The 15230-nt window shown below is 43.4% G+C and overlaps 5 protein-coding genes across 5 annotated transcripts; 1 reads left to right on the plus strand and 4 right to left on the minus strand.

Moving 5' to 3' along the window:
- Positions 1 to 847: 847 nt before the first annotated feature.
- On the minus strand, positions 848 to 2331 carry O0I10_001476 (uncharacterized protein; the record flags this gene model as incomplete). The annotated part of the gene is made up of 4 exons (XM_058481571.1): positions 848 to 882; positions 954 to 1695; positions 1770 to 2130; positions 2207 to 2331. The coding sequence occupies 4 exons, from the start codon at positions 2329 to 2331 to the stop codon at positions 848 to 850; spliced, it is 1263 nt and encodes a 420-aa protein (XP_058347428.1).
- A 2052-nt stretch (positions 2332 to 4383) lies between these two features.
- O0I10_001477 (uncharacterized protein) lies at positions 4384 to 6109 on the plus strand (the record flags this gene model as incomplete). Its single annotated transcript, XM_058481572.1, has 4 exons — positions 4384 to 4546; positions 4621 to 4950; positions 5021 to 5681; positions 5779 to 6109. 4 exons carry the CDS (start codon positions 4384 to 4386, stop codon positions 6107 to 6109), a joined length of 1485 nt encoding a protein of 494 aa, XP_058347429.1.
- Positions 6110 to 6409: 300 nt separating this feature from the next.
- On the minus strand, positions 6410 to 7312 carry O0I10_001478 (uncharacterized protein; the record flags this gene model as incomplete). Its single annotated transcript, XM_058481573.1, has 3 exons — positions 6410 to 7006; positions 7076 to 7091; positions 7173 to 7312. The coding sequence occupies 3 exons, from the start codon at positions 7310 to 7312 to the stop codon at positions 6410 to 6412; spliced, it is 753 nt and encodes a 250-aa protein (XP_058347430.1).
- Positions 7313 to 9371: 2059 nt separating this feature from the next.
- Positions 9372 to 12900, minus strand: O0I10_001479 (uncharacterized protein; the record flags this gene model as incomplete). The annotated part of the gene is made up of 16 exons (XM_058481574.1): positions 9372 to 9491; positions 9641 to 9748; positions 9809 to 10006; positions 10071 to 10364; positions 10427 to 10562; positions 10623 to 10815; positions 10869 to 10947; positions 11007 to 11189; positions 11253 to 11347; positions 11405 to 11615; positions 11676 to 11801; positions 11862 to 12161; positions 12222 to 12308; positions 12369 to 12439; positions 12503 to 12564; positions 12626 to 12900. The coding sequence occupies 16 exons, from the start codon at positions 12898 to 12900 to the stop codon at positions 9372 to 9374; spliced, it is 2538 nt and encodes an 845-aa protein (XP_058347431.1).
- Positions 12901 to 13100: 200 nt separating this feature from the next.
- Positions 13101 to 15196, minus strand: O0I10_001480 (uncharacterized protein; the record flags this gene model as incomplete). Its single annotated transcript, XM_058481575.1, has 11 exons — positions 13101 to 13562; positions 13618 to 13779; positions 13836 to 13928; positions 13992 to 14120; positions 14179 to 14244; positions 14304 to 14468; positions 14523 to 14583; positions 14637 to 14788; positions 14840 to 14936; positions 15002 to 15103; positions 15165 to 15196. The coding sequence occupies 11 exons, from the start codon at positions 15194 to 15196 to the stop codon at positions 13101 to 13103; spliced, it is 1521 nt and encodes a 506-aa protein (XP_058347432.1).
- Positions 15197 to 15230: the final 34 nt, after the last annotated feature.

Raw genomic sequence — 15230 nt, forward strand, 5'->3', positions numbered from 1 at the left:
TCTTGACAAGAAGATACAACTTGAAACTCCTCTTTACTTTTTCTCGATCTTCGTCGTTTGACACGTCGCACATGATAATGTCGATCCTGTTGTACCATCGATGAGCGGAAGAAGGGTCGGGAGAGAAGCTTGTTAACCCGCCCATTTTCGTAACCGCGCCCATTGTTTGTTACTTCTTTTTCACTTTTTTGCCATCAAAGCTTATGAATTGGACTGGAGGACAACGGTAGGTTAAACAAGCTGCGTGTGTGAGGGTCACTACTCCCTTTCATACCGCCTCCTCCTTTTTTTCTACCTCTCTCATTCTTCCCTGTGCATTCTTGTAGTAATAACAATCTTGGTTGCCGTGAGGGGAATCGGGTGGCAAACCCTATCAAACAACGTCTTCAGCGGCTCAAACAGCTTCGTCTTGGTAGTAACCTATATTGTTTAGTGCATTCATGGTTACACTAATATCATGCAGATCTAGCTTGTTCCAAAGTTCACGCTGTAAAAACACAAGCAACGCGTAGCAAAGCACCACCATACAATCCTTCTTGTTTATTCAATCTCACTGGAAATGTCCAACACTTTAAGCACCTTTCTATAATATCCACCCACCTTCAAAGAAGAGTGAAAGATCCGTTGCCAAGACAACAACAACAACAATAAAAGTATCGAAAAGAGGGAGGTTTCTTTATACATTGATATAAATGATGGCATATAGATCCATTAGCGGGAATAGAGTAAATAGGGAAAGGAATCGTGCATTGAGGAAAGGAGGAGGAGACAAGGCGTATATATAGACGTGCGATGAAATAGATGAGGTTGGGTAATTACAAAAAGGGGAGCAAGATAACAACAACAATTACAATTTCGTGTCCTGTCTCATATTGGGTGCATCTAAGTAGATGATGATGCAATGCATGTTAGTATGAAAAAAAGAGCTCATTTCATTATCTTTACTTTCTTACCTAGCCACGATCGCATCTTGTTCAATACAGGTACGGATCCAGCCGTTGCATTATTATCACTTCCAGCAGCCGCATTGCTTGATGACGCTCTTGGTTCATGATGATGGGCACCAGCAGCAGAAGTTGCAGTTGCAGCAGCACCTCTTCGATCCATCATTAAATAGTGCATTTGCATCCGCATGCCGTGACAAATGGTTCTCAAGCTTTGCATTTCTTCTTGCAATCGGAACGTTTCAGTCATGAGTGTCATGTTTTGTTTGAGCTCGAGATTCTGAAGATTGGTGGATATGGTTTCAATTTCATTCTTGAGACGTTGTGTTTCAGTCAAGGGAGGAGGAGAGCCGCTCTCACCACCCGTTGGACCACCCTCAGGTACGAAATGCGATGGAAACATGAGTGCAAGTTGATCAGAAAGAGAGTGGAATTGTTGGTATAGGTCGTCATGTTGTCGTTTGAGCATTTCATTCTCTTTGGACATCGCCTTGATTTGATCACGTAATTGCTGCTCGCTTTGTTGCTGTTGATGCAAATAATCCTTGATCCCTTCATAGGCACATTCATTGACATGTTTGGTCTCCAGCGCTTCTCGATCCCCTTGCCATGGACAACCGAAATCAGCATGCGTACAAGTAACAGGATGGCGTGGACAAGTCAACAAATGGGATGGATGCTCGGATCGAGGTCGAGATGTGTCACAGTGTGGGCATTGGATAATCTCAGCAGGGCATAATCGATGATGATCCTAACAAGTTGAATGAATGAATGAATGAATGAGTGATGATGAACATGCAGCTATAGCCATATCCATATCCATACCTCTAACTCAATCGCTCTCATTTTGCGTTTACACATCTTGCATTCGGCTGGTCGATATTTACATGTGGATACGTGCATCGTAAGATCCTTCTTGAGTACCAATGCTTTACACTCTTCCAGATCGCATGATGTAAACGTATACTGACAGTCGCTCTTGACGTGGCTCTCAATGTATTGTCGTTGACCAACGTGCGTACAGCCTTCCTCCGATCGTGGGCATTCCACCAGAAGCTCATTCACCATATTGCTGATAATCTTGACTGCAGGCTGAATGTCGTCTGTCGATACTGGAGACCGATCTATCGGACACACTGGTGACGCATCACACGCTTGGTAGATACATGTTGAGCAGAATGTATGCCTGAACAAAAGAGTGGGACACCCATTGTAAGTGACTCATGGGGAGTTGTATAGCGAGCTCACTCTCTTTTACTTACCCGCATACTAGCACAACAGGGTCGATGAAGGGTGCTTGACAAATGCAGCAAATGAGATTGGCGTTGATAGTCTCGGTGTAATTGAGTGCTCGTAGGTCAACTTCGTCGTCGTTGTTGGATGTCATTAGTGAGAGAACAAGCAGCGGATATAATAAATTCCCCACGTTTTTGCCTCGCATTAAATTGGTAATCACATGAAAGATGGATGACTCGGTGCAACCTGTTTCACCAGCCCCCACACTAAGTGATGGTTGTATCTTCTATTGTCATATAAATGGTCCCCATGTCTTCATTCAAAATCATCCATATTATGCTGTCGATGATGCTGGTCGTGGTTTCTTTAGCGTTCTTTCATCCAACAATGGCGATCTTTTATTATGGTCTCATCAACGTAGGGAACACAAGCTTGAATTCCGTATAGTTGGTATATTTGCTGGTACCACCCTAGCTCTATTTACTTTTCAAATCCATATGTCTATAGTGCCCAAGGTAGTCTTTGTAGAGATCATAGCCATAGTTCATTGTTCATCAGCCTTTCATGCAATAAATGATGGAAAGATCCACGCTCAATGTTCGTCAACAGTAATGTCATCCCTTGTGTGCTTGCTTGACTCAAAAGACTATGGCAACAATATTACTGATCCGAATGCTTTTGTGTATAAGCTCCCCGAAGTTGCCATGGATGAACCATGAATCTATTGCTCATGTTGGAGAATCATGGTCAAGGATGCTTTTATACTTACGCTCCTTACACCGTATCCTTGGCAACGGTAAGTAATGTATTCACAGCCCAAGAGTGAGCAGCAGTTACCAATTTCATCAGCTTCACCAGCATTTTGAAGCGTCTCCAAGGCAATGACCCATCTTTTTTCAAGATGTCGAATAGCAACAACGTGCGTAAAACCTACAAATTTGATTTTCCACCTAGTAGAGAGGACTTTGGATGACAATGAGCTTGCAGCAGGTATATTAGTGCTGTGTCATTGTCGTCATTTGCACCACCAAGGAGAATAAGCAAAATGGATGCAAGCCGAAACAAAGAATTCTTTGATCTGGGGGATGCTTTTGCCATTCCTTGGTTAGCCATGATGGACCTCCATTCTCAGCTTGTTATCGTCAAAGCCAAACATCCTATCTATTATGCTAAACTTTTATAGGTCATGATACTACTTGATAGCATCCTTGTGCTTTTTACAGCAAGATAGGTGAGCCCTATAAGAGTGCATCATTGCTTGTTTACGTGCTCAAAGAACATTTTCAGATCTATGCATCATCCATTTGCCATATACTATCAATGGTAAATTAAGCTCTATGACGCTGTCATATCTTTTGGATGATGGTGAAAAGAAAATTTTCGGATCGAGGGCCAAGCCGAGTGTGAGAGTTTCGGGGAGAAAACTGAGTTGTAGGAGGGAGAAAAAAGGTTCATGCAGCCTTCCATCTGGGAAAATGTGGAAGGGCCGTGCATAAAAGTGGCGACATTGCTTGTACAACTTTGAACTCAAAGAGAATGGCAAATCTATTTCGTTCATTGAATAGATCAATGTTGACTTTTAGGTCACGAGGAGGAAGAACGACTCTTGTAACATGACAAAATGGTCTTTAGGTAGCACCCGATGTATCGGAAAATGCATCATCCAGAGGAAATGGAACAGCATACTCATATACGGGTGGATCAAACGGCTTTATTCACAATGTGGGAACAGGATCAAGGTCACCGCTGACCTCATTGTTTCCATAAAAAAAGGTACAATGGCGTGTGTGCACATGGGCCTTGACTATACCAGCAACGATCGTTATCTTGTGAACCAAAAAGATAATACATTTTATTTTTGGCAAGCGAATGCTGGGGTAGTAATGTTATATGCACGAGTGTTCCGGTCGATCACTGGTATGGAAAAGTAGCGGGTGAATGATCGAGTTTAAAAGGTGTGTGTAACGGGAGCAGGCAGCTGAGTGGTTTCATGGTGTCGTGCAAGCGCATAATCATTGCTTTATACAATCGATACCAACACTATAACAGGCTATAAGACATTGAGAAGAAAGGGGGGAGAGAGATGAACCAAGAGCGAGTGAGAAAGAGAGAGAAGGAGCCAAGGGGGGTCCTACATGATGGATCACCTATATAAACCACAAGGTGTATGAGCTGCTGCTTCCGGGATCGTAAATCTCAAAGCATGTCATACTATACAGCACCCAAGCCAGGATCCAAAATTATCATTGTGGGAGGAGGCGCTTTTGGGTTATCAACCGCCTACGCACTTGCACTAAAGAAGAAATACGATATCTGGGTATTTGAGCGAGCAGCTTCTATACCTGCTCCTGATGCTGCATCTACAGGTAAAGATAACACGTATATGAATCATATCCCCAATACGGTAATTCACGCATTAGGTATTCCCTTTTGATGATAGATATCAGCAAGGCCGTGCGTATGGATTATGGTAACCAGGCATTGTACTTGCGATTAATGTTGGAGGCTCTACCCTTATGGGATCAATGGAACAAGGAACGTGCTACTCAAGGACAAATACCCGTATACCATGAGACTGGTGTTCTTATCTTTGGGCGACATGGCCAATTTTCACAATATGAGCAAGAGAGCATGCGCCTTATCCGTGAAGCAGGCTATGGCCATGTGCTACAAACCTTTGATAACCCACAAAGCATTATCAAGCGGTTCCCTTATTTCAAGGATGCCGTGGCTAATGGATACGACACAGCCTACCTAAACACACGTGGAGGTAAAGTGACCTTTTATTATGTACGTATTGGCTATAGCATCCCATTCATATTGTTGCTTTGGGTGTATAGGATGGTGCAACTCAAGTGAAGCGATCAAGCACGTGTACCAAAAATGCTTGGATTTGGGTGTACAATTTGTGCTAGGACCTCAAGAAGGTAGTCTTAATAAGTTGGAAATGACCACTGATAACAAGAAGGTGGTGGGAATTCGTACCAAGAGTGGTCAAGTGCATTTAGCTGACAAGGTGGTTCTTGCCACTGGAGCATGGACTTCAAGTCTTTTGGCGTTTGGTACAAGACATCATCATCCTGCTGAGCAACAACAACAATCAACAAGCAGCGGCTTAACAGCCACCGGCCAAATAGTGGTTCAATTTAAACCTGCCAAAGATGACCCTGCCTTTACACAAAGATCATCCCAACAAGAAGCTATGCCTGTATGGCTTGCCGATTCTTCCCGTACAGGGTTCTATGGCTTTCCGATGCATCCAGAAAATGGTCTTCTCAAAGTTGCTTTACATGGTCTCGGGTATTTGAATCCTGCTGCTGGTGATGAAAATGTGAAACCGGCAACCGCAGTACAACAACAACCAGTGTCCGTGCCTCGAACACAGCTGACTCATCCAACAGATACCATTCCTGTCAAAGCGTTGCATCAGTTTCGTTCCTTTTTAGCCGATTTTTTCCCAGCCACCTCCGCTATGGACGTGCATTATGCACGTGTGTGTTGGTATGTTCGCCATGTGTGTGTGTGTGTGTGTGTGTGTAAGACGTATGGATCAAATAGGGATTAAAATGACTCATCTCGATGATGGTGCCTGTTATAGGTATTCTGATTCTACCGATTCAAGCTTTTTGGTAGCACCTCACCCAAGCTATGAGGATTTAGTGATTGCTTCAGGTGATTCTGGCCATGGAATGAAGTTCCTTCCTATCATTGGATTCAAGATTTGTCAAGTGATTGAAGGGCAAGAGAATGATTACACTCGTGCATGGCAATGGCGTGATTCATCAAGCACAACCGGTTTAAATTTTGATGGCATGCGACCCACCAACCACCAGGGTACCCCGGCGATCTCTATCATGGATGATCCTAATGACACTACCACTCACATGGCTACATCGAATGATCTCAAAGCACCAAAGGCACGATTATAAATGGATGATGTTATATATTTGGGTACAATAGGTACATATAATGAAGAGAAGAAAGAGATTCATGCATGATATTGTAAACAAATGCTAAAAAAGGGGACAAGCTAAGAGAAGAAAAGAAAGAGAGAGAAAGAGTGAGGAGAAGGGATAGAATGCAAATAGAGTTGTATATACTGGGATGTGGGTTGAAAGAGGTGGAGGGGTGTCTTTTCAATAGTAGCAATGCTGTAATGGTTTTTGGATACAAAGAAGGAAAAGGGATATGTTGTTGATTGTTGAATGCTATGATGGGGTGTGTTTTGTTCAATCGTAAGAAGCGTAGGTTGTTGGATACTGATGAGAAGCTACATTGGCCAAATGTCTGAGGGAGTCATGATAAAGCGGGGCACCTCGGAATTGAGCAAGGGCTTCCAAAGCTTCAAGTTCATCCATAGTCAAATGGACGATTTCGGATGAGGGTGAAGAAGAAGATTCATGGTTGCACAGATCGGCTACGGGTAAACGTCGTGGCTGTGGCACGCTTGCCTTCCTTTGTAATGATGGTGACACATCCTGCCCCTGATGCTTTGGTGATGCTGCTGCTGACGTTGTTGAAGAAGCTGATGAAGAAGCTGTCTCACCCCACATATCCGATAGCTGCGACTGCTCTGGTGAACCAAGTGAAACAGGGGACATGAGACCACCGCAGTTGTATGTTCCTTCTACCGCAGCAGCATTAACACTCGTATCCACCCTTGGTACTGAAGATGTTGATTGCTGTTGCTGTTGTTGTTGTTGTGATGATGGTGTTGTTGCATAGTCGAATTGTGCATTGCGTTGATGGGTTTGTGTATGTTGCTTCATATTATCGAATCGACTAAACATGCGATTGCATCCTGGTACTACGCATTTGAAAGGTTTCTGGATAAACCATGTTAGCGTCAATGCTGCGCAACTATACCATTCCCATCACTCTTCTCAAATACTTACTTCACCCGTGTGCTTCCTAATACATGAAAAATGACAATACGAAACGAGATCAGTCAACATGACCATGAATCAAAGCAATGCTACTCTTGACATTTACCGAATGTGTCGAGCCAAATGCTCACTACGAGTAAAGACCATGTTGCAATCGCCAAAGCCAGTGCACTGAAAAAGCTTACGCTTCCTTTCGATAACAGAAGTGAAGGTTGGCAGTGTGGTTTTCTGTTTGACAGGTGGCATCGAATATGAGTTGTGTGTGTGTGTGTGTGGTGAAAGTGAGAGAGAGAGAGAGAGATAAGAAGGTGGTGAAGAAATAAAAGAGAAAGAAAGAGAATAATGGGACATTACGGGTCGTGTCTCTTTTTTTTCTTTTGGCGCGTGTGTGTGGTGTGTTGGGTTGAATGAATGGGCCAAGCAAAAATCAGGCACCACCCAAAAACAGGGCGGCTGAACACGGACCAACACCGACAAGGCCGCCAGTTGTCTTTGTTCTTGTTACCCCCCCAATTTTCATCCTTTTTGCTCCTTTTCATACTCTGTGCGGAATAATATATCACTGAATGATCCAAAAGAAAATTTTCTCAATGATGTATGTATAAACTACAGCACAGCTAGTAATAGACAAACATCACCTGTTCTCCCCACTGAGTCGCACAATGCAAAACCAATCCTACGAGATAGGGGTGAATATAAGAGTCTTACCTTCATTGTCGCACATAGGGCCTATACAAAGAAAGTTGGGCCGAGGGGGATAATAGTCCATGTCACTAAAGCAAATCCATACGCACACATACACACATAAACGTATCCAATCATCAAAACAACAAAACTCTGGTACCATTATTACGACTCGTCCCGATAGGATTTCACAACCCGCCAGGGGTAAAGAGAAAAAAAGAGAACAGCACTTGTCATGACACAAAAGGAACATACACGTAATGCACATGATTTTCTCTTTCTGCAATGAGCGCCTCTTCATTACTTCATGTCATTATCATTAATGCTTGTTACTACCATGATCAATCAAAATACAATGGGTCTTACCTTCAACTTATGACAAATCTAATATCACCACGTTTCTTTCAGTTTCCGCACGCACGGTAACACATGCCTGTAAAAGAATGGGATGCTTTCTTTAGCTTTTTTTCTTTTTACCGTCATTCGCCGTCTTTCTCCTCGATCATAGTTATACGTCATGCTGTCGTAATCTTGACACTTGTGGACGTGAACGTCAAAGCGTATTACACCCATTCTCTTGGTTGCTAGCACGATTATACCAAGTTACCCAAAAGCTTTAGTGTGAGAATCCATGTATCGCCCTGCATGAGGTGCTGCAACAACGCCAAGAGAGGAAAACCAGAGGCAAGCAGGGTTGTGTGTGTGTGTGTGTGTGCGTGTGTCATCATGCGTTCATCTCTTTTTGCACACACTTTTGAGAGGTGGTATGAAAAGTGGGGGGAGAGTGCGAAAGGTTTTGGATGGCCCATTGTTGTGTGCCGATCGTTGCACAAACGTGTAACTGGTTCCTGAACCTTCCTCAGCTTTCGGGAAAACACCATTTGCGGATTTTTGCTTTCCTCACTCTTCCTCGCTAATGCGTGAGTCATCCATCCATCCCTCGCATGTATTGTGTGTGTTCCTCCCTTCTCCCTATACTACCAGCAAAATGAAGCAGAATAGGAACGTAGCACGTATTATTATCTCACAAAAGTATCTCACAAAGCCATAATGAATGGCTCAGGAACAAAGACGCCTGACCATTTCTTCACACACACACACACATACATACACACACGCCAAAAAGTGTGCCACATTCTACCACAAGGGAAAAAAAGAGGGAGAAAAGTATGAACCATGCCATTGTTGGGAACCCGATTCTCTTTTTCTTCTTCTTCAACCATCCAAGTTTACATTGTAACTGGACCTGCAACCCTAAAATCAGGTCCTTTTTCGCAAACAATATTGACTTTTTTCTTCTGCATGTATCAACAACAGTAGTAGTTACCCTCCTTCTAAGATCAAAGTGATGATACATTTGTACTCCCACGGTCATGTCTTGCTTGACATTTATGGTCATGTTCATCGACGCCCACATCTCATGCGTGTGTGCGTGTGTGTGTATGTGTGTGTACAACAACTATCATCATACGTGTCAAAATTCGTACCTATAATTTTTTTGCGGGGGCGATTACTGTACCGACATACGGGCCTAGATCATCGTAAAAGGTGTACGTACGTGCACATTCCCTTTTTTTTTTCTGAATAGATTTTTCTAGAGAGTCCAAGAATGGATGCTTTATTATGGTACAGCCATTAATGATGACGAATAATGATCATTGTAATTGAGTCGTGTGGATAAGGAGCGAAGATCTTCGTCATGGTATGATTGTAGTACGCTTAAAAACTCTAATGCTTGTGCCTACCAATCCAAAAACAGCCCGCATGATGAGTTACACCTGACCTTTTCTCTCACATTGCCCTTCTCCTCCCACCTCCACCATGGGCGTTGACGCCGCCGTCGACGCCGCCATCCCCTTCGTCACACCACCGGCTTGGCGTTTCTCTTACCTCAAACTTCTTTTCAGTGTCTGTGCGCTTTACACGGATCTTATCCAGCTTTCCCATATCGCGTGAAGCTCGAGATATCTCTGAATCGCCAAAGTTGTGTAAATGATCCTATATTGAATACAATGTTAGCTCCTCCTCCAAAGTCTATATACTCAAACCACGTCATACCATGATAGTCTTGTAATTGAGGATAGTATCAAAGATGGCGGCGAGATGCATGGAGAGAGCTTGATTCTTTGCACCGCTCAAGAATCCTTTTTCGGTGATCTGATTGAGATATCGTGCATGCGCCTCGATTACTGCATCCAAATCGATACTCTTGTTTTCGATATCATCTGCCAGTTTTTCCCATGAGCATTCAAGCACCTAAACAAAAGATTAGCATGTGATGGACAAAGACGCGCGAGTATATAGGTTGCCTCTTTCTTACCTCGAACAAGTAATAGTGCTGTAGCTGGTAGATAAAATGGATCATGTGGCTGATAGCCATTTGTGCCTGATGGAGATCGTGCCTGATTTCATCCACGTCGGCAAATGTCCGTGCAGCAATACTACTCCGTCGCCAAATGGCTGTCAAGGTGTATTCAACGCGTTTCAGTTGCCATAAAAAGTTGAAGATCCGAAGATACTGATGCATGGCCTGGGGAGTAAACACCGTGTTGATAGGCGGGTCCAAATGATAATCCAAAGTAAATACATCCCATCCGAGATCTTCGGGCGATATCTAGATGGATGATGATGTTAGATATCACATCACACTTTTGTCATTCGTCATTCATCCCTTACCTCCATCAATCGCACATCGAGTCGGTTCAACACCTCTGGATCATCGTATTGGGCATTGGATGAACGCACAGCTGTTTCCAAAATACCAGTCAAGTTGTGTCGAAAGAGTGTTTTGGCGGGTCGGTTCAAATTAGGCCTAATGTCATAATCATGTTAGATAGAAATGTATAGCGTGGCATAGTAAAATGAAATTTACCCAAGGTTGTCCATCAGCTGCTGAATAAAGTCGCCTTGTCCCAATAAGAGATATCGCTTGAGAGCTCGCAAATGATCCATCAACTTGTATTTGGTCTTTAAAAGATCCAAAAGCCTTCTGCTGGTTTCTCTGTAGGTAGCATCAATCGAGCGTTCCACCTCGGGTATATCACCATATCGAAATGGTTGGACGGCTAAGGCTTGAAGTGTTAGCAAAATGGTGCCTTCCATATCGTGTGTTATTTACCTTGAGGAGATGCTAGACCAAATGCGTCTTCTTGACAGCTATAGCGCATAAAGTTCAAAGATTTGCCGATCAAAAAGATCTATACGATCATTGTCAATAAACCCTTCAGTGCGACGCTGTAGAGAGAGAGATAATCACCTTTTGCGCTAATTCACCGGAAATGAAACTAGGGATCATGTCTTCATGTATGGAGTATTTGCTTTGCCATAGCTCATCTTCAGGTACAGTTGGATCACACGCCACAAAGAATTCTCGGTAGGGATCATCAAGCTCGCCTTCATAAATCCATCGCTGCAGCATTTCATAAAATGGCTTTGAAACCTTTTCAAACCCACTGATGAGTATACCCAATTTTCTTTTTCCTTGTACTCCTTCCTTCCTCACCTCTTGCAACATTGATTTGATATATTTCTTGATGAATGGATCACCATGGATGGTATAATTGTGCATTGTTGATACGAGCGCTCCACCCTTTTGTTCTAATCCATGATGCTGGGTCATTACCATGGTCCATTTGGATCCTTATCCTTACTTACCTTTACAAACATCCACCATCACACTCATGAGTCGAAGTCGTTGAGAGCTCTCCCGAGTCCATAACAAAAGTCGTCGAAGCGTCAATGTTTGGTCTGTGGGGACGGAGTGGCCTTCGCTATCAGCTGCCATTTGTTTGTCGATCTGGGCTTCGAGGACAGCAATGAGCTTGTAATAGTCAACCAATTCACGTTGCAGCGCATAGCAAAATGCCTATGATGATAGCGTTAGTTGAATATGCTTATCAGCAACAAAAAGAGACCTGATACATACTTGTCCCACCAACCCCGCTTGAGGATTGTTGAACCGAGCTTTGAGAAATGATTGCACATTCTTGTAAAGCCATCCCAATTCTGTCACTCGATAGATCAAATCTCTCGTTGGTTGTGAAATAGAAACCTGTGCGCTGAAGATATCAGTATCCATACCATCCATGCCCACTCATCCATGATAGATTACCTTTTGATCAATAGCGTATTCATTGATGGTTGGATCAAACTTGATGTATTGGCCATCAATGCCTTGAAGGATGAAAATAAGATCACGTAAAATGGCTGACTCTGATAATGTCTCATTCGAATAGCCGAGTTGTTCACGAGCTTTGGCTAATTGGATTGCTGGCGGAAGAGGTTGTCCATCATGCAACGGCACTTGTTCACTTGCCAATCGTCGCCGGATATTTCGTTCCTCGTAAGGCCGTCTCATGCTGTGTTGTGGCGCGGATGCTGATACATTTGCGAGACCCACTGGGCTAGATGGCTTCATGCAATGATTAGCTTTTTTCTCATAGCAACTTGCGTCTCTCACTCATAAACATACCGATGATTCCCTTAAATTGGTTCCCTCTTCTTGATTGCTGAGCTGTGAAAGTAGGTACAGGATAGCCCATTTGTTGCGTAATACAGTCTACCAATGTCATTTTCCCCATCAATCCTTTGTTGCTTCTCGCTTGATGATCCTACTTACCTGTGAGGATAGCTTGTTGTATAAATGTCCAAATCGTGATGCTTTGCTTGTATCACGTGGATCTTGCGACACTTTGCAATGAGAAATTGGACGTTAGCTATCGTTCATGATCCAACCCTTCAAAGTAGACATACGTTTTCGGCGTAGATTGTTGGCGATACTATTTTCATCTTGTAGAATGGAGGGTGAAGGATTACTATGCATAGATAAACGCATCCTTAAGTAGAGTGTCCTGACACATGTCCTTTGAGTCGTACTTGTTCAATATCCTTGCACATTCCTCATATGCCTGGTTGAATTCCTCGTCATTGGTGGGATCGTCAGCTGGAATGAATTGCTGTGTCAATTTGTAAAGCGTGCGTGCCGTTTGTCGATCAAGATCTGCCGACGGTGAATGGGGTGTTGGCGTTGTTGTTGCATGTGGTAACGAGGGTGACCCAAAGCGGGATGGTCTGCTAGTGGAAGCCGATGAAGCCGAATCCCCGTATCGACCTTCTTGTAATAGTGCGCGTAACGAATCGGGCATGCTCATGTTGAGAGAGGGGGAGGTTCAAATGGTGAAGGAGGAGAAATATGCAGAGGTCCAAGTCGCCCTTTTTACGCGTGATGGTGTCACACAATGAAATCCCATTTCTTATTGTATCTACGCGTTTCGCGTCATCATTTTTATGAGTGGATACAATGGATATTGTCATTGTTTATTAACATGAATGAAATAAGGAGGGAGGGCGACTACACTTTCTTGTCTAAAACTTCTTTCATCTTTGGCAAGACACCGGTTTGGAAGAAGTCCTGCAAGACACGCTGTAATTCATTGACTGGACTAGCATTTTCTCGAGAACGTGGAATAAGTGGTAAGATGTCATCCAGAATCAATCGCAACACCTTCATTGTTTGGCGTGGATACTCTTGTAAAAGTCGTTGCCCGGCGACATGCAAAAAGTGGTAAAGTAGACCCGCTGTAATATCTCGTGGTGGAATGTTACATATACGTGCAAGCCATATCCAGCCATGTTCGATGCCGTATGGATTGGGTGGATCGCTTCTTTGTGGTGTCATTTGTACAAGGGCTGCATAAAACATAATGTATGAATACTGGTAGAGATAGTACATATCGGTCGGCTGGAACTCGGTCTTCTCCTCATTGACGTATTCATAGCGTTGGAGCTTTTGCATCTCTGTGACAGATAAGGCCTGATTTTATCAAAGTGAGTTTTCATCTCCAAGGCAACGGCGTCATTGTACTTACCGGATCATCGTGGTATTGGGGTATCATGTATGGACAACGTTTAAAGAGCCGGACCATCAAGTAATCCTTGAATTCAGGTAACGAAGACATCAAAAGCATCGCTAGTCGTGCGTAAAAGTAAGCACCCCAACTAATGGATGACACCTCTGTACGAACTTGAAGCTAATAGAGCCAAGAGTCAACTTCATATCCTTGTACCCTTTCCCATCAATCCTTACCAAAAAGTCCTTTGCCATCTGGTTTAATAAGCAGTGATAAGCATCGGTTGATTGTTGTTTGACAGCTAATAAACGATCCCTGATCGCAACATGCTATACAATACGCTCGATGATCAATAGCCGATCCTCATGTATGATAAAAATATCGGTACTCACACGTTGCTCCACCACTTCAGGCTTGAATTGCAATTGTTTGATGAATCGTTTGAGTGGCATCTTTTCTTTGAAAACGGTGGATCGAAAAGTCTTGTCCTCCAACCTTGGGCGATAATGTTGTTTGTAATACTATAAAGAGACATGTATGAGCCCATTGTCTTTTCCATAACCCTTCATTACTACTTACATCCAATACGGCTGTATACTTTTTGTAATCCTCCAAACCACCAGTTGAACATGATGTTGATGCTGCCTATTGAATGAACATGTGAGTAATTGTATGATGCCCGTAAAGGAAATGTAAAGTCGTACCGCTCGTTTAGCTGCTTCTTCTTTTGCTTTGGCCTCATCCTCAGCCTTCTTTTTCGCCTCCTGCTCCCTTTTGTCCTTTTCTTCCTTGGCTTTGCGTTCGGCTTCCTTGCGTGCAGCTTCTTTTTGAAGCTTATCCTTGTCGAGCTTGATAGCACTTTCGATACGCTATATGGATCACATCAATACAAGGGATGTTTCGAATGATGCAAGAATACATACTGCACGACGTTCCTTTAATAGGGATTCAAATTCTTTATCCAGCTCATTTTCATCTAAGTCACTTGATCCATATATCAGCTTTACTGTGACACCCTCTACATGGCTATGACTTACGCTGCAGATTTGATGCTGGCTACTTCTTGTTGGTATTTCCGGGATTGCTCTCTGTATTGCCGTTTTGATTCCTCCATTGTCAACTGCTTCATCGCTTTGAGGTTATCAAGGTGCTGTTGTCGACCGGCGATATCATCCTGAGACACACGGGGCTGTAACGCGTCAACATCAATCCATTGGATCACATCACACACATCACCTACTTTGGTCTTTTGCCGTAAACTTTCTTGATATGCATAGAGTATGTCCATGGGCTGTGCCAGAAAATCAAGCTCGGGAACGCGCTGATAATGCGGATTGCTACAATATCAAAGAATAAGGGTCGTGTTGATATAGTTTGCATACACCTATCCATGGAAACATACCGTTGGGGATTGGAGAATGCAATGTCGTTGTCGTCAATATCGGATTCTTCAGAATCGGAAGGAGCCGAGTATACCACAGGATTGGTAATGCGAACCGGTACACTGTCAAGTGGACATGCCGTAGTCAGTACAACAGGGATGAGGACATGCGATGCGCTATTACCGGCTGCTGGTTACTACGGGTTGTTGCACCATGATTGGTAAGGCGAGAACAGAATAACAGCCGTAT

This window comes from Lichtheimia ornata (genome assembly GCF_029851405.1).
Source record: "Lichtheimia ornata isolate CBS 291.66 chromosome Unknown scaffold00004, whole genome shotgun sequence".
NCBI lineage: Eukaryota > Fungi > Mucoromycota > Mucoromycetes > Mucorales > Lichtheimiaceae > Lichtheimia > Lichtheimia ornata.